Genomic DNA, 19,166 nt, shown 5'->3' with positions numbered 1-19,166 from the left:
TCCCCCGTGCTCCCCGGGGTTGGGAGTGGGTTGCCGCTTGCAGGAGCTGCGGGGTGGGGCGGAGGCGCCCTGGTGCGGGCTCAGCTTCATGTGGTGCTTTGGAGAAACAGCCGTGTTTGTTTACGCTGCTCGTCGGCTGTACGCTTTCTCGGCTTGAAGGGGCTTCTTGATCTTAAAAAAACAACTTGGGGTGCCACTGATGGGTAAATGATATCTTGCGATCTAACTTCCTATGTTTGGTGCGCTTTAAGAAACTCGGTAGGGAGAGGGAGAGTTAAAAACCGGACAACGCTTCTGCTGATGTGCCAATTCTGGATTGCTCTGCTGTCCATAAGCAGCACATCTAAACAACGAGTATCTAAATTCACGTTCCTGAGTTAGCAGTAGACTGGTTTAAATGCTGAGTGCCTTAGCATGTTTTGTAGTCAGTGAGAAATGCCGGTGTCTCTCAGGTACAACTGCCGAGTATAGCTGGTTTTGCCATCATGTGCCGTGCTCCTGATTGTGTACGGTATATGTCAGTTGAAACAACCTTTCTGTTGCAGCTTCATGACTGCATAGTCTTCAGAAGCAGGCCCCCCAAACTGCTTAGTGTAAGGCTTTAAAATTGTTACCTTTATGTGACGCCTCTAAGCTGCTTATCCATGAGAAAGTTGGAGGCTAAGAGCTTACGTAGAAGTCTGCTATCTCCTGGATTTGAGAACTGTTGCCAACTTCCTCATACCACAAGAAGGTTGGAAGCTGACATAGGAAGCTGGTGCCTGTCTGCAGCGTCCGTGTTATCGTGTTATTTCCCCAGCACTCTCTGCTGGTGGAGCAGTTCACATGAGTACTTCATAATTGGCTTCAGGCACAATATGCCAGCTCTCATAGATTACACAGCAGCAAACTGATGGAATTGGTAATTTACAACTCCCTGCCATTTTGTGCTAACACTAGCGAGAAAATCATGACCAATTTGTTTTAGTTCCTTCAAGATGGTTGTACTTGTTTTGCTTTGGTAAATATTTGGAAGTATAGTTGCTTCCTTTAGTTGAAAATCACCTTTCTCTGTGATGGAGCCAGTGAAGGCGTGTAACTGTGCTAGCTGTAAAGGAGGAAAAACCCAAACCACCATACAAAACTCAAACCCTATCACTCAGAAACATTTTATCATGAGGTAGTATTAAAATAAACCAGGTGTGAAATTTGTTTCGGGAAGAACCACTGAAGCACTACAGCTTTTAACTGTGCTTTATTTTTCATTAGTGCATAGTTTGGGGTTTGGGTGCAGTGGCCCTTTGTTCTGCTTTTGTTGCTTCTAATTTTTTGAGGTGTAGTTTAAAAATGCAATACAGTGAGTAAACCAGAGAATAATTATTACCTCATTGTTAAGTGGTGTCCTGCATAATTGCATATTTAGTCAGTTCGCTACAAGCTTTAGATATTCAGAAGTAATCCAGTGACTTTTGTGAGAATATTAAACCAATTTTTCAAGGATCAGTGCTTTTAAAATTTGGTCTGAGACTGTTGCTTTGAAAAAAATTGAGCTATTGTAAGTAGTGACACAACTTTTACTGATTGTTTTCCTTTTTTTCTCCTCCTTCCCCCTCATTGAAATTTGTCATCAAATACATATCACAATTTTGAGCAGATTTAGACATTGAAATACCAGTAGTTCTTCTGAAGTCACTGGACCTACTCCCAGTTTTTAAGTCTGTGTGCTTACAGTATTAGGGGTTGTGGTCTTGTTTTACAGTACATATCTTTTCCCTTACTTGGTTTTATTAGGTGGATATAGTCAAGCTGTTGGGCCTTTGGGAAAGCAGTGGCTACTAGGACAGCTATTAAACTAAGTTACAATTTCACACAAACGAAAAACATCGAAAATATAGGAATTCAAAGCTTTCATGTTTTGCAGTCAAATTAATTAACCTCTTTCCTCTGGTTCCTGGTATAATTTTTAAATACGGATGTTATGATTTTTTATGTTTTCAACAATTGATAAATGAGTCTTCATTTCAGAGCAAAACTTGGCATAGGGTTTAGGTCTTTCTTACAATAATATTTAGTCACTGATATTGTTTTAGAACTGTGGTGCAATGTGGGAGAGAAATGGTTAAAAACAGCAGTTGTAACATGATCCTGTGTGATGGTGATTTTTCATTACCTGCATTGAATGCCATTGTTAGTAGCATTAATCACAATAATTTATAGTACAGGACATTTGTTTTTATGAAGTCTCCATTTTCAGTTCTACTGTATATACACTCAAAAACTAAGTAAGTAATAATCTTATTTACTGTATGGTATTGTATATGGACTTCCTCCATCAGAAGAGTGAAGAGAGAATTTACAAGAAACGATCAAAACCTGTGGGCATTTGGCTCCACCTTCAGAGATAAGAAGGAACAAATGACAGAGCTTGGTTGACTAAGCTGCCTTGCTTGCCTTCCTTAGTGAACTGTAAAGGTGCTTCTGTGGAGCTGATGCCTGGACCCCTGTTTTTAGATACCCCTGTGATCAGCTGCAAAAATCTGATCAGTGGGACAGCCTGTGGTTAATGTTATGTGTATGCTTTGCAGAAACCAGTCATTAATGCAGTATTTCTGCATATGGCATTTTAGGGCAAGTGTCCAAGTCAATGGCAGCCCAAAGTTTTATTACTTTTTTAATGTATAAATTTATGATAGGTTATGGTATCTATACAGTAAATGTATATGAGAATGGCTACATCTTTGTATAGGGGAGCTACAATAAGCCATTTTTTTCCTTGTTACTCTGTTAAAGCATTCTCATTTTGGGGGAGAGTTTTTGTTTTCCCAAGTTGTGTGTTGCAATTCATTTTCCTTTCTTGCATATTAAGTAATAATTCTGAATGTGTCAATTTTCATTTTTCTTTATAGGTTCTGCCCAATTGTTGTTTAATGTGACAGAATTTGTTGAAAGAACTCAGTGTAATAAAACTGTCATTTTACCTTGCTGTGTGACCAATCTAAAGGAAAACAACACAAAAGTCATGTTTGTTACCTGGAAAAGACAAGGAAAAGTAATTTTTTCTTTTGATGGAGAAAAAAATGAGTTCTACAGAGATCAAATGGTCCCATCAGCTAACTTAGAATCTGAGGTGAATTTACCCAAGGGTATTGCCTCCCTAACGATTAAGAGTACGGAAGCAGAAGCTGGAAATTACAGTTGTCAAGTAACGGAATCAAACAGAGAAGGAGAAACAAGAGTTGAACTTAGAAACCACACAGGTGAGTTGCCTGCCATTGTTTAGAATCTTTTGGGAGAGAAAACAAGCAAAATGTTACGGGAAGGGAAAAAATAACAAATATGACAATTTATTATTTAAATTGAAAATAGAAAAACCAAATGAACCAGGCCTTCTAACGTGAATGCTAGTGTGAGTTATTTTGGATTAAGTTACAGGGGAGTGCTTCATTTGGAAAGATGCAAGCCCATTATTTCATTCTGTAATAATGTCTGAAAATTGCTCATCTAATGCAGTAAAGTCTGTGCTTTCCTACATATTTTGAGTTTAGTCGGTGATATTTTTAACAAGCTCATGTTATTAGATTACATACTGAAACATCTTTATATCTTTGTAATGTTGGGATTTATACATTCATCACAGTGGCTGCAGAGAGTTTTTCTTTGAAGAAATGCCATCTCGCAATACTTAACTATGCTGGAAAAATTGCAGATAGAACTAGTTTAAGAACTCTATAGCTTGATCTGAAGGTGTGCAGTTTCCAATGAGGTTGTAAGTGCTGTTGCTAGATCATAACTTGTTACGATTTCCTAGCATTAAATGTTGTCTTCAGAAGACAATGCTGAACTAAGATAACGGTGACTAAATGAGTTTCTCATTTAGTGAGCCATTTTGCCTCATCTTGTCAGACGCAGCCCATGTGCTCTAGTGCCTCAGTTAATGGGGTCTGCTGTACATGTGCAGTCTGTGTAGTAGTATGCAGAAGTGACAGCTTCACTGAACATGTGTGTATTGTTAACTGATCTGCACAGGAGACTTGCTTCTTGCTTCTGGAAAGCTGCTAAGAAGCATTGAATTTGTCATGTATGTCTAACACATAGAGTCTTACTGTGCACTGTAGAATTGTCCTTCAGTGTTTTTGCATTTGTCATGAAAATATTTGTGAAGCTCAAACAGGTATGTCCTGCTGTTTAATTTAAACTGTGAAAATCACAGTTGGGCCTCATTACTAGGGTAACAATATACATTGCAAAACAAATATGATCCTGAAGTGGATTAAGAGGGGCACAGCCACTGAAAGAGAGAATGCTACAAAATCATTCTGTTATTAGAAAAAAAAGGAAAGAGTTATAGGTGGTTTCCTTCTTTTACAACTTCTTTCTCACTCAAACTTTTTCGACTGTTTTTGCCATTCAGTGTTAAGCTCTAGAAGAGAAAACAAGGCTTGAAAGTGTGGTAGAATTAAGTCTCATTTGCAAGTTTTACAATTTTCTTTTTATCTGTTTTCAGAATTTAGAAAGTGGTACAAAGATTTCAAAGAAGGAAACTGATGTCATTTTTCTAATTTCATTTTCTAGTTGTCAGTTGCAACGAGGAAGGTACACCAGCACCAAAGGAAAAATGTGGTTAGTGAAGAATTTATAGTTGCAAGGTCACAATAGATTTGAGGGTATATGCTAGAAAATTTAAAACTTTGTTTGAGGGTTTAGCTGAAGGTAAAACAGTCTCTTATTCTCTCTTTATATTCTACATAATTTTTTGTTGTTTGCTTCATGCTGAAGTCCTAGCAGATACCAGGCTTTATGGCTGCTTCTTTCTATTTGTAATACCTGATAGTGTCATCTGGAAATTCTACAGAGGAAGTGAAAACTGCTTTAGAGTATCTGCAAGCAGATACTCTCAGTTTATTAATAATTCTTGGTTACATCAAACAGTATTGCTGGGATTTGCCTGTATAATTTAGCTTATGTAGAGAATGGCATGTGTGCGTTGAAGTTACTGTTCGATATTAGTTGCTTTTTTAAAAATACAAATGAAGCAAGAAACCTCCTTTAAACAAGTCATTAAATTAGGATTATTTTATTTGTAAGGAAGTTCACAGATATTCCTCCATTTCTCTGCCTTTAGTATATTTTGTGATTGCCTTATGCTTGTGTTGTAACCTTGTGAGGAGTGATGAGAGGGAAGAGGGGTATTTGAATTTAAAACTATCCTGAAGGTATTTACTTGGCTTTTTATGTTTGAGGTGTTGCTACTTAATTCTCTTTCTGGAACAGTAGATACGGCTTTTAAATATGGAGAGTAAGTGGAAGGAGTATGCATCTAGATGCAGATCAGAAATTTCTTTAGAAGCAAGTGTGCAGGCTTGCACAGCAGGAAGTATAATGTGAGAAATGGGGATCTTGGATTTCAATGCATGAGTCTAAATGAAGTTATGAGAAGAGATGCAGGAATCAACTGTATTTTATAGTTCAGTGGAGATATTTTTCAGAATTTTAGTTTGGAAGGTGGCTTACATGGTCTTTAAGCACGAGTGACTGAACAGCCTTAGGCATCCCAAGATGCAGGGGGGAAAAAAGCTAAATGGATCATGGTTGGAAGACCTAAAGGAAAACGTATGATTTCTAAAAATGACAAAGCAGTGTTTCCTTCTCACTTAGGTTACCTTCTGTATGCCTTATCACACACCTGGATTTCGTCAGGAATTGTAGCAGTTGGAGGTAGAATAGAACAGCTGGGGAAGCATTGAATTGGACTTTTCGTATCTTGCCCAGTTCCATCTTAGCTTAAATACACCATTTTTTTTCTGATGTGCTGTGCTGTTCGTAGTTCACAAACTTAACTAGCTTGTTCTGCCAGACAACAGCATAAATATATCCTCTGCTGCAGTGGAGGGTAAGACTTCCAGTTTGGAAAATGTTACAGTAGCTAGAAATACTGAAAAAAAAAAATAAATTGTCACACACAAGATGAGAACAAGAAATAGCTTTATTAGCCTATGTGCTGGTTCTGGCTGGGATAGAGTTAATTTTCTCCATAGTAGCTGGTATGGGCCTATGTTATTGTCCACAACTCAGAGATGTTTTAGTTACTGCTGAGCAGTGCTCACACAGCATCAAGGACTTTTCCACTCCTCACCACCCCTGCAGCGAGGTGGCTGGGGGTGCACAAGGGGTTGGGAGGGCACACAGCTGGAACAGCTGACCCCTCTGACCAAAGGGATATTCCATAATATTTTATATTGTGCTCAGCAATAAAAGCTGGGGGAAGAGGGAAAAGGGGGGACATTAAGAGTGATGGCATTTGTCTTCCCAAGTCATTGTTAGGTGTGATGGAGCCCTGCTCTCCTGGAGATGGCTGAACACCTGCCTGCCATGGGAAGTACCAAATTAATTCCTCCTTCTGCTTTGCCTGCATATGCCGTTTTTGCTTTACCTATTAAGCTGTCTTTATCTCAGATTTTCTCACTTTTACTTTTCTGATTCTTTCCTGTGTCCCACTAGGACGGGCTGAGCGAATGGCTGTATGGGGCTTAGTTGCCAGCTGGGAATAAACTATGATAGCCTATTATAACTCTTAATGCTAACAATAGCATATGTTATTGAGCAATCTAGATCATAGCCTAAAAGAAGGAAAAAATTGTAAAGCTAATAATGTCAGTTTTTGTTGTCTTCCTACCATTTTTCTTTGTTTATTCTCTAGGATCATGGTTTCTTCTAGTGGAAAGGGCTCTCATCATAGCATTGCTGTTCTTAGTTATTATTTTGTGTTCGGCTCAGTTTATTGTTATTGGTAAGTATTGACTTTTTAATTCTTTGCAATTATTGATTTGTCCTAAAATCACTTGCGTAAAGACATCAATGTAAGATGAAAGATGGTGTTTACATCTAAAAATTGTCCAGTAAAATTGATCCAGATAATACACAGAGGGGTGGTACATCTGCTTTGTCAAATAACTTGGTGTTTGGGTTGCTCTGAAATCCTCTGCTATCAACGACACTGTGAATTTCTGGGCTTTCTTTTGGCATTAATCAGCTAACATGACCAAAGTGTTAAGTTATATACACTTCACAAGACAGTTCCTAATAAGCACTATCACTTACAGACTTGGGTCAGTAAGAGCATGCCTAGCTACCCTCTTATGTTCTGCTTAGTGGTCTGTTTCCTTTTCAATAAACCTTACACTTAAGTACATGTGGCATACGTATTTGGTATCAAACTATGAAAACACTAGTCTGGTGTAGCATTTGCAGAGTTTAGTACCTTTTAACTGAAAAAAAACAACAAAACAACACCACAACATGACCTCATCAAAAGGATGCATGTTTTGGGACTTCAGTGTGCCACATGGTGCCCCTGTCATGCCGTATGTATGCAGGCAGGCACCTTTTTGAAGGAGGTGGAGCCCTAAGCAGTGGGATCGTGGCCAGTCTGCTCTGTTTGCTTGGAGGTCAGGAGTTGCTTCCTGGGGTAAAGTTTTTAGCAGCTGTGTGTGTTCATAGACAATGCTATGATGTGCAGCCCAAAGGGCCTGTGTTCAGATCTAGTCTGCCATGTGATATTTCTACTGCCAGAAGTGTTGCAAATAGTGAGGTTTTTTGATGTGTAATTTATGTGGGGTATAACTGATCATTTCTACTGTCATTGGTTAGAATAAGGAAGCTTTTCTTCTCTGTTGATTCTCCATGGTCTTATTGAGTCCTGAGAAACAGAAACATATTGTATTTTATGGTCATGAAGTCAGTATCAGAGAAGGACGATGCTGTCTTTGTAGTGTAAAATTGATCCTTAGTCTTTCAGCACCTATTGTAACACCTACTTCAATGATTTTGTTAAATGATTTTAGAGGCAATACATTTACCAGTACCATACATCCTTAGGTGTTCTTTATATACTGTTGTCCAACATCTAGGCAATGTAGAGTGTGCTTTGTGTCCTAGTCTTCCAGATAGTTCCCTGTGGTGCAATTTTTCATCAGCACTTGAGTTTTTTCAGCCTTTTTCATTTTGTAGACAAAGTTAAAAAAGTCTACCTACGTGTAGAGTCCATAAGAAATGCAAAGAAATTACACTCAGTGATTTCTCGTAATCACAGATGTATTCAGTCATCTATCTATATATAATTTCCTTCATTACCTTTTCATGAAGCTCTGAAAGTGATATGTGACTCCTCCAAGGTCCTCCCATGGTCAGAATTAAAACTAATTATTTTTTTATTACTTCCATAGCATTAGAGCCCTGAGCTTCATTATTGTTTATAATGGTTTAGGAGTATCTGATACATTAAGGAATTGTCACTGTCTTACATTCGGAGCAGAACTTGAACATTTTTAGCATTTTGATAGGAAAGTAATAATTGTCCTGAAATAAGGATGGATATGTCTATGGAGAAACACTGTCATTTTACAGGAGTAAGTTGAGCTTGCTTGGGTGTTTTTTGAATCTCCACACTTTAATGAAAGATCTGCGTCTTCTGTGGGGAAATGTAGTCATGCTACCTCTAACTTAATGTGGGTATACTTACTGTTTGTTTTTCTTCATTTTTTGTGAGGAGGTTGTTTCCTTGAATTGGCACTGTTTTAGTTAACCTTTGAATCCAGCAATGCTACAGTATACTTTAAATAGTTTGTTAAACTGGACATTATTTTTCTGTGTAACACCTGGGAATGTGTTTTCTTGGGTTTGTGGTGGGGTTTTTTGGGGATGAGTGTTTTGGGGTTTTTGGTTGGTTGGTTTGGATTTTTGGGATTTGCTTACAGGATTTGCTTTTAGGATTAAAGTATAGTATATCCATTACATAGTTTTGCCTTTGTGTCTTGCTTTCCTTATTTAGCATGTTTATAATATGAAAAACACACTTCTCTTACAGATATGCAGGAAATTTTTACTATTACTACTATTCCAAATCAGTTTTTGGTTTAAGTGGCAGTAGTCCTTGAGAATATGACTGGGGTCCTGTTGTGTTAGGCAATGTGAATATAATGAAAGACAGTTTAAATTATAAGAGAGAGTTCAGTAACTCTTTGGTAAGATACCATGAAAGATTTTGTTGTATGTACGCTCTGAAATATGTACTGTAGCCTCATGGTATTTTGTTGTGCTAATGCATGTAAGTAGAATGCTAATTCTGTATGTGCTCCTCGTTTTTATTTTTGAAGTTACTTTCAATATTTATCCTCTGTGATTTCCAATTTCGACAGCTAACAGCATTGTTGGTGTATAAGTTTTCAGGCTTGCAAAAAGAACTGCCTTTATTTGTGCCTTAGTTTTAGCAGTGTGTAAGACAGAAGCAAACACAGTTTATCATGATGTTGTATTTGTTCTGTTCCTTCTTTTCCAAAGACCACTGAAGTGCTGCTGCTTTGAGAGCCTCCACTGGAATCAACAGTTTCTGGGATGGCAGCTATTTAGCAGTGCAGTTTTACTGAAAATTAATTTTATCTATGGCACCTAGATATGGGTCATCCCATATCTAGTAATCTTCACAGCATTCTAGTTAGATGGGAACATCATTCTGTTCCCATGGGCACAGAGTTGTTATGTCTGAGCTCACAGAATATCATGGGAAGAGAATTAAACCTGAAATTTCTGAATCCCTATCTGTCACTCACCCAAGTAACAAATTAACTGCAACATGATTTAAATGTCAGTAGTGCATCTGCTTGAATTAACCTGTAACATATCTCAGAGTTATTAAAATAATGTATCACCTGAATCCTATAGAAGGTGGAATTAAGAGTTTGGCTAGAACACCAATGCCAGATTTCATTTATCTGAGTAGGTCATAATAACCATGTCAAACAATAAAAACAAATGAAATCTCAGTAGTACTAATAGTTCTAATTTTTAGGTGCTTGTTTCTTTGTTTAGGACAACAGTCCTAACAATACAATCTGTGTATTTTAGTGAGTCAATCTCTGTATCTGAATGTTTTCCTCTCTGTCTGTTTTGTCTTTAAGCATTAAAATACGAAATTGTAACTCAGAAGAAAATGGCCATTATTGTAGCAGGTATCATCTTCACAGTTGCTGCTGTTGTAGGCACTGTTCTTTATGTCCAAGGTAAGTATATTAAAATTGCTTTCCTAGCTTAAAGGAATAAAACACATTAATCTCTTCATGCAGTAGTATGGAAGTTAGTACTACCTCTTAATTGCTGTTTACTAATAAAAAAATACAGAACACAACAGAAACAGCATTGTGTTTGTTAGACCCTCAGATGATCGTAAGGAGACACAGACTCCAAATTTAATTCTATCTTCTGTCCTGCTACAGAATATTAGGATGAATATTAGGGGCTAGGGAGTGACTTCTTGTGTTTCATTGGGCTTTTTTCTGGACCCTAAAATCTTGATGATACTAATAATGTAATTTTGTTCTTTGTGTTTTATTCCAATCAAGGATTTCTGTTTTACTAATTCCTATACAAATGTTTGCAGATGGCTATGCTGCACAGAATCAAGCTGGTCTTGGCCTAATTGTTATCCCTTCTGTGATTTTGGTGCCACTTCAATACTTGATGTTTCGAATTGGTGAGTATTTGTTTCTTCGCTAGCTCAAGAACATACTGCTATAAAAACTGAGCTCTTTCCCGCTCGCATAATCTATGTGCTCTTTTCCATTTTTATAAATCAGTGCTATGATAGTGTCCTGGATTCTGGACCTTCCTAGTATCTCAAAACAAAATATTTAACCTGTGTTTGTTTGGCTAAGTTGCTTCAGGAAAGAAGTATAAGTTAATGAAATTTAGGGCAGGACATCTGAGTGATTCCTGTTCTTCCTTCCTGGGTCCTGGGACTGGGATGAATAGCTAACTAGCAGAATGTTTATGTTTCACTTTTTCTACATGTGGTTATTTGTAATTTGTATATATACATGTATTCTTATGTATGTTTTCACACAAGAGGCATAAGTGACTTGTGAGTTTTTATTACACTGATGGGCTGAACTTGGAATGTAGGAGAATATGATCTCTAGTTTTACATGAATGATCTGTCTTTTATGTCTCTGTAGTTAAACTTTAAACATTATAATTTTGCTTCTCTTTGTCTTTCCCAGTTTTTGATAGTCTACCACAAGCAACATATGCTCTGATAGGTTTGCAAATCCTTGGTTATATAATTGCTGTGGTTGGTTTTGCACTGTGTGTCTCAGGTAAGCAATCTATCTTCTATAAAAGTGTCTTTTTACTTTTTGTCTGCACCTGATGTTTCTTTGTGTAACATTAAAATGCTGTGAAAATGGCTTCACTACATTGAGTGTTAGCAAGTAACTTCTGTAAATGTATTTCAGAACTTCTGTGTAATGCTCTTTTGTCTGGTGAAAGAATAGCCCCAACGCAGTATTACACACATCAGTTTTATTAGTACAGCTGTATCCAGTGTGACTGCATTCTATGAGAAGTTGTTTAAAAAAAATATTAAATGTTCTAATTTTGCAGTAGTTAGTGCCCTAAAGTCGCCTAGACCCAACACTGACTTTTATTACTGTACTTCTTACCGAGGCCTGGGATATTTAGAAACTTTACTAGAGTAATAATAATTTTCTTATGTTCAATTAAGAAATAAGTAAGAAATATCCTGTTAATATCTCCGCTTGTATGCAACTGATAACTGAATTCTTGGGAAACTAATACCATTGAAACAGTATAAGAAGGCAAATGCAGAGACAGTAAGCTTGGAAGTGTTCTTGAACTGTTTTAAGTCTGGTCACAGCTGGCATACTGTTCAAACACTGTGGAACAGTCACTGTTGTGAAGGACCGCCAATGAACACCGCATACAGTGGTGCCCCTTATCCTTGCCTCTAACCCTGCCTTTGTCCCCTGCCCACTTTCTCCCCTGCTGACCAGAAAACCCTACAGCAGAGAAAATTATTAATTTAGGACTAGGCATCCTTTTTAGTTGTTTAGTAGTCGAGTGCATACTTGTGTTCGTTGGAAGCACTTTATACTCCTGATGTATTGTTTCATAGAGACATTCTTCATTTTAATTGCTTATTTGGTTGGAGATTTAAGAAAAACTATTTCTCCTTGAAGCAGTTCATAAAGATTTGTCTAATCTGGGTGAAATGATAGATCTTCCAGTGGTGTTGTGCTTTGAGTGTTATGCTTATTGTTTAGTATTTACAGAAGGGTTTATTTATAAGGAGCACCCAAGCATTGTCAAATGTAATAGTAAAATAAACAGAATCACAGAATCCTAGGGGTTGGAAGGGACCTCGAAAGATCATCTAGTCCAACCGCCCTGCCAGAGCAGGGTCACCCAGAGTACATCACACAGGAACTTGTCCAGGTGGGTTTTGAATGTCTCCAGTGAAGGAGACTCCACAACCTCTCTGGGAAGCCTGTTCCAGTGCTCTGTCACTCTCACAGTAAAGAAGTTCTTCCTGATACTCACATGGAACCTCCTGTGCTCCAGTTTGCATCCATTGCCCCTTGGTTTGCATCCATTACCCTTGAAACTGATGTAAATGCTTGTAAAGCATTTATCCTCTCAAGTAATAATGAAATGAAGGGTGTATTTATTATACTCTCAAATGGAAAGCCTCTCTAGTTTTTCAGGGTGATCATTGCACAAGTCTAGCTTAATGCCCCTTTCCTGTCAGCAGAAGTAGCACATCATCCCAGGTTGAGCTCACAGATATTTGCAATGGCTTCTGGACTCTGGAAACAAGGATCAGGGAACAAGGAGTTTCTGTGGTGAACTGTGGTTACATTGTAAGAGCCAGTTTTGTAGAAGTAGTTCTGGGGTAGCTTTGAAACATCAGCTAATTGCATCTGCTTTTACCAGATTATTTATTTTGGCATTCAGTTATATCAGAAAATAAATGTTTGTGCTTTTACTTTGTCAGCTGATACAGTTTCTTGTATCCTGTTTTTTGACAGCCTGTCCTCCATTACATGGGTCTGTTGTGATTGCTGGCTTAGCTATTATGGCTATTGCAAGTTTGCTTAGCCTGGCTGACATATTTATTATGGGTAAGTAACAGTTAATAATCTACATTTTATTCTTTTTAGCACTGAAATATTCAGAAGAGCTATTTTCTCTTGTACTTTTCAGAGGTATACATAGCTTATTTGAACATAAGGTGTGATTTCACAATTACATATTTTTTTAAAATACTGAAAAATTGTATATATTTGCTTTGTTATGGCCCAGGGTGGGCTGTGGAATCTTGAGTAAAGAAAATTACAGCTTATTATAATCAACTGTCTTGAGATTGACACACCAGCTTTCTTAAGAGTTTTTCAGCTGTATGACAGATGTTGTTGTCTAAGCTCTGCATTTACACAGTTGGCTAGCTGAAGTTTGGAACGAAGGGAGCAAAAAGATTCCAACAACTCTATGGAGTGGGTATGGGGATGATGCAGACAAAAGCTTAGCATATTAATTTAAAGAAGCAAAATCTGCCTAGTGATTTCTGTTGGTTAGAGGTTGGTTAAAATAAGAGCAATTTGAATGGTCACCTTTCATTTTAGTGAATTCTAGTTTTTTTACGCTTAATTTTAAAAGCCAGGAGCAGACAGTAATACTTTGTTTTGAAAGCTGGTCTGTTCACCAGATCTTAAAGAGATGAGAAATTAAAAGGTTTAAAAGCCAGTCAGGCCTGCTAATAAAGCAAAAACCACAGCAATGCTGTGTGATTGGAATGCATTGCAGACATCTCTAAGCTGGCACACCACAGTATAACATTGTGTGGACTTTACAGCTTGGGTCTGGGAGCAGAGTGACTTTTTGTAGCTGTGCATGAAGGCTGTTCCAACAGCTTCTTAGTCTGGATGCAGAACTGTGCAATTGAGGATATATTGCTTCCAGATGCAAGCTGCTGTGTATGCAATCAGCGCAGTACCTAGACCGCACTGATCTATGCAGTCTTCTAGGTTTAATACGTGTACACTGTGTGTGGGCATGGTCAAAAATAGCCGACCCTGAGACAGGGAGGATTTCCATTAAAGAAGAAATTAAGGGTGGAATACCTAGTATTTGATACCTGAGACAGGTGAAGATGAGTAAAAAAATGTGACCTTTAAGCCTTTTGACAATGATAAAAGTAATTTGTATTGACTTTGCACTACTTGTGTATATGGCTTTGATTCTGTCTGCTAATGGTCTGCATAAATATTGCATTTGTAGATTGATTATGCTGTCTGAAGAAATCAAACGTGACTGTTGGTGTAGATGCCAGCACACGAAATAAGCACGAAGAATAGTGTGTAGTGTAATTCATTTTTAGAGCTGAATTCACGAGTGAGACAATTCCCAGATTGTATGTGATGAGATTATTCAGTTTGTAAACAGAGAGGGCTTAGAGGCTTGAAGAATTTGCAGATCATCATATTAAGTACTTTTGGATAGGGCAAGCTTCAATTTTGTGTGTTGCTATTCTGTTGCAAGTTTTAGCACTAGATATTTTTGTTTGATTGATTATGACATCTATTCATCTGCTTGGTCACTTTTTTGTAATTATTCTAGGTTCCAGAATGAAAGATCATCCTCGTCCAGGGGTAAGCTTAAAATTAATAAATTTGGGGTGACTAGATGGCTCAGGGGATTGTAGTGAGATACTGAACCTTTCTTCAGTAGTTCGAATTCAGACCAGGTTGGTAGCAAGCAAAAGTTCTGGCTGTGTAACAGATGTCTAATGTTGAGTGAGTTGGTGGTCTTCATTGTCCCTATTGAGTGTGTCTATAGTACTGTAATTGCACTCTTACCAAACAGCTATTCTGACTGTTGTGCCCAAATGGAGTTTGAAGGGCTGTCACAAGAAGGTGGTTTGTGTGAAGGGAAGTTTGGTGTTCTTTTACAATGCAGTTTTTCTCATTAATTTATAAAGATTTTTTTTCTGACCTTGGTGAAAATTATTTTTCATTAAGGTGAGAGTAGAATACGGTACCATTGAATTTTTTTTATCTAGGTGGCTTATTACAAAGACTTTTTTTTTCCTGGGGTCTTTTACAGAGGAATCCTTTAATATGCTCTTGAATTCCCAGCTATACAGTTGCTAGAGCCTTGGTCTTTTTTTTATCTTCTTATTTTCCTATAATGCCCCTTAATTTGATGAGACCATCTGAAAGCAGACCATCTGTCCTTAGGTCACACAGAACAAATGGAAAAGCACTTCAGTATTTTAAAATAAGGTTTTTTCAGCCAGGTTTGGTTTTGGTGGGTTTTTGTTTTGTTTTTTTTAATTTCAGAGTAATCATTCCTAAACCAGTAATTCTTATAGACCTGTGCAGTTCTTTTGAGTGATCCATTAATGTGAACTGCCTGATTTCTAGAGTTTTGCAGAAGCAAGTAAAGAGGCCTAACTAGAAAATACTAAGATACTAAAAAATCCCATTAGGGCTGGCAGCCCTAATTTGAGACACATTTCCAGTTCTTTTCAGTCTACAGCCTGAGGCCCAACTATTGAAGAAAGATGGTTTTTAACAGTGGGGCAGGAGAGCTGGCTGCAGTTGGGAAAACAGATTAATTTTTTTCCTTTTTCTCATCCATTTTCGTTTTAAGGAATAGTATTTCAGAGGATTGGCCTCTTATTATGAAAGGAATATAAATGCACAGGGTTGAAAAGAAAAAAAAAAATAGGTGATTCACAAAGTTCCTGATATTATAACAATGAGCTGAGAAGTGTGTTACAGATATACTTCTTTTAAAACACAATCTTGTCTTTATCTAACATGCTCATGTTTACTTGTAGAATGGAAACAAACAGGGCAAGAGGACATCCTTTTTTTTTAATCTTAGGTTTTGGTTGTAAATGAGCTTTGAAATAGAAACCATCACAGTAAATAGCATTCTTTATGGAACTGTTCTCTTGATAAGCTGTTCTCTTCACAAGGAGATTTTTATATTGCAGCAAGGATTTGACAAGTAAAGAAATAGCCATAATTATGTACCAGTGAATGCTATGTTACTCTCTGAATTAGAGACAGGAATGAATTAAAAAGAAATTTTTAAAACTTGGAGGACATGTTTAAGGATGGACCTAGCATCTTGGAAATCTCAGCCACTAAAAAAACAGGGTTTGCAGCTGCAGTTAGTGGAGGGTCAGATGCAGAGGAATTCACATGTTGTTAATTTGTGCCCATGAATTTACGGAAGTTATGGCAAGACCTAGTGGAAAATTTTGTATAGTACTTTGCATGTTTCTGCCAAGGGCTACTCAGCATATATTGCTGTTCCTATATAAATATATGTGAAGTAATTTTGAAAATACATTTGGATTCTGTGTAATCTAAAGACTGTAAAACTCAGTGTTGGTGAAGTGTTTAATTTTGACACTGGGGCACGTTTAACAAACGATGCTTGATATTTTCATGAGTCTGAAGGGGAGAAGGTGCCTATTTTAAAATTCTGCATCTTAACCTTACTGATTTTTCCAACACTTCTGTAGGTTGTGTGTGTTGTTTCTGATGATGATCTGACTAAATGCACTACTATGGTGTATTTACTTTTGAGATTACATGTGATTGCTTGGCTACCTTATTTTTTTATCATGCTGCTGTATTTACTAACTGTTGGTCAAATCACAGCATTAATCAGTTAGGTTTCAGAGCTGAAAAGTACTATCTGCATGCCTTTTGCTGCCACCTAGAGGTATTACGACGAAAAATTTACAGTGGGGAAAAAATAATCTGGAATGCAGATATTGATTGATTAATTTTTTTCAGAACTCTAGTAATTAACTTTATTAACGTCCAGCTTTCTTCATTTCTGTAGAATCACTACTTACTGTATATGTCAATTAGAGTAATTTAACTGTGGCGACCCAAAAGTAAACATGAAGGCTTTTTATACATATATATATTTTTAAATGTTTTGCAGAAAGCTGTAGAAGAACCACTAAATGGTAGGTGATATTCAAGGCTTATCTTCTAATTAGGGGATTAATTATGAAAAAAGGTCAAAAAATAATTATAGTTCTCAGTGCTGTTGCAGAGCACTCAAATAGCTTATTGCCTGCAGCTCCAGACCCTTTGTTCCACGCTACGGTGCTGGCTAGTGAGTGGCATTGTTTGACTGCTTTAGGACAGCTCTAATATCGCAGAGTATTGTATCTACCCGCTTCATTTTGCAGAAAGTCCCACTTCTAAGAGGATTAGAGGGACAGGTCTTGAAAGTTGATGTTGCTTCTTCACGAGCATTTAAGCTTGGTGGAATATTTACAATTATAGCAAAATCTACCCTTGTTTTTATGCTTTTGGTATTTTTAGTTGGGGAAACTACCATTATGCTATGAAACTCTGGTAGTGCTTAAGATGAGGGAAATTTATGGTGTGAAGGGAATGACGCTGAAATATTTGTAGTTTTCTGCTATCCTGTTCACTAACTGGCATGCTGAATTGTAGTTCTAACCTGACTTTTAGAATTAATCTGAATATTAATTATTAAGTATTTCTTGCTCTTTGGCTTATTACTAATCAATCTGCTTGGCTTTTAAAGATGCAAAAGGAGTGATGTTAGAGTGATGGTAAGTCCAAATATAACTCCAGATATTTATTTAAATTAACATGTATTTGGGGATTTTTAGAGTTCCCCATTGCTAATATGGTGAATCCTGGAGGAGAGATTTCAGGGCAGGTGCTGTTCTTAGTCGAATTATATTTCTTTGAAAAGAAAGAATACATATTTCCTGTATCATATGTAGGAGAAGAATGTATTTCTGAATAGTGAAGAGGATGAGTCAGAGAGGACTAAATAGTATGTTTCTGATAAAATGTGGAAAGTATAATAGTTTGTGTGCTTCCTTTATGCTTATATAGTCTTTAAACTTCATGGACTGTTTCTTCGGTAGTGGGTTGTTGTTTTTTGAGGTGGTTTGGTTTTTTGTTGTGAATATGGCTAAACCTTCTCTGTGTCTCCTCTTTTAGACGTTATTGAAGTTCTCTGGATTTTGTTAGTTTGTTTGTATTCCAGATATCACTCAATTTAGTATTTTCCAGGGTCAGACAGTCATGTCTAAAAGCAAACAGAACTGAAACACATCTTAGTAAAATTTAAGAACTGCTTAAGTAACTTCAACTGATTTTTGACAATCCTGGGTGTTGAACTTTAAGATCTGAAGATGCACTGTGCTTTCTGCCAGGTCATTGTGATTAATGTTTAAAAATCTACCAGATATTGTTAAAGAATATCTATGTTGCAGTGTCCTGGCTTACTATACGATTTCTTCCAATTTGCAATGGCCTCAATGCTGGGATTAGTCCTTTCTGATTTTACAACCACTTGTAAGACTTGTAACACTAACTACATGTAAATAAACTCTTCCTAATATACAATAAGCAAGGGACTGCATTAACTTAGCCTAAAATTCCCACACTGGTACCTAAAGCAGGTAGCCAAGTTTGCAACAATTCTTAGTTCCCACAGCTCATATTTATCAGAAGAGTTACAGAGTGTGCCTTGCCAGATTGCTGTCATTGAAGAGCTTAAATTTTAGATAAGATGCTCAAGTTTGAAAACAAAATCAGTATTTTATTGATTCTTTTCTATTCCAAAAATGTACTTCTTTTTCATGAGAGTATGATAAAAGAGCACTTGCTGATGTTGTTGATACTTCTGTTTCTTCCTGGAAACTGAGCAGTCATGTCATGAGGTATCACTACACTCTTAGCCTAGTACCCCTGCCTCAAATTACAACATTTTGCTAGTCAGGATAAAGAATAAGGTCACCCTAAATCTGTCAATTTACTCAAAATGTTTTTATATCATGCCACTTAGCAGAGGAATGAACCGAGTATGTGACAATAAATAAGGTACTATTTAGCCCTAATTGGAAGAAGGTTATACCAGCTGATTTTTAAAACAATCATTCTTACAAATACCTAGTACTGCTAGGTTTAGGTTACTTGGCTACTACATGATTTATCCAAATATGCCATAGGATTATTTTCTGAGCCAATAGGAATACAAGCACTTCTGCAGTCCAAAGGACAGCTGCCTTGGCATCTCATAAATTAATAAGACAGGACACTTAATTTCCATTATTTAAGTGTTAAGTGTACTTTCAAAGTATAAGATAAAACAAAGTAATCTTTTGAAGGTGTAACTTGTGTAGACAACACAAAATGTTACTGTGCTTCCTGAACAATCATTTCTCTTTTAATTCCCAGAACGGCGGAGTTATGTGATGTGTGAAAAGTACACTGTTGTTGGTACACCGTGGCCTTGAAGATGCACTACTCAAAGAGAAG

General features: G+C 37.1%; 1 protein-coding gene across 1 annotated transcript; it reads left to right on the top strand.

Annotated features, from left to right (window-relative positions):
* Positions 1-2,893: 2,893 nt before the first annotated feature.
* CD47 (CD47 molecule) lies at positions 2,894-19,144 on the top strand. The gene is made up of 10 exons (XM_009993359.1): positions 2,894-3,236; positions 4,552-4,599; positions 6,677-6,766; positions 9,933-10,034; positions 10,412-10,504; positions 11,031-11,126; positions 12,858-12,950; positions 14,446-14,477; positions 16,798-16,822; positions 19,086-19,144. The coding sequence occupies exons 1-10, from the start codon at positions 2,999-3,001 to the stop codon at positions 19,142-19,144; spliced, it is 876 nt and encodes a 291-aa protein (XP_009991661.1). The 5' UTR covers positions 2,894-2,998.
* Positions 19,145-19,166: the final 22 nt, after the last annotated feature.

Source organism: Chaetura pelagica, unplaced genomic scaffold (assembly GCF_000747805.2).
Source record: "Chaetura pelagica isolate M959 unplaced genomic scaffold, ChaPel_1.0 scaffold101, whole genome shotgun sequence".
NCBI classification, from domain to species: Eukaryota; Metazoa; Chordata; class Aves; order Apodiformes; family Apodidae; genus Chaetura; species Chaetura pelagica.
The sequence above is the reverse complement of the archived record's forward strand: the minus strand, read 5'-3'. Positions and strand labels throughout refer to the sequence as shown.

What these genes read in the sequence shown, in the direction of transcription:
- CD47 (XM_009993359.1), top strand. Translation starts at nt 2,999, where the DNA reads ATGTTTGTTACCTGGAAAAGACAAGGAAAAGTAATTTTTTCTTTTGAT. An exon ending in TGAACTTAGAAACCACACAG is followed by an intron (nt 3,237 to 4,551) that starts GTGAGTTGCCTG and finishes TTCATTTTCTAG; the next exon opens with TTGTCAGTTGCAACGAGGAA. An exon ending in TTTTGCACTGTGTGTCTCAG is followed by an intron (nt 11,127 to 12,857) that starts GTAAGCAATCTA and finishes GTTTTTTGACAG; the next exon opens with CCTGTCCTCCATTACATGGG.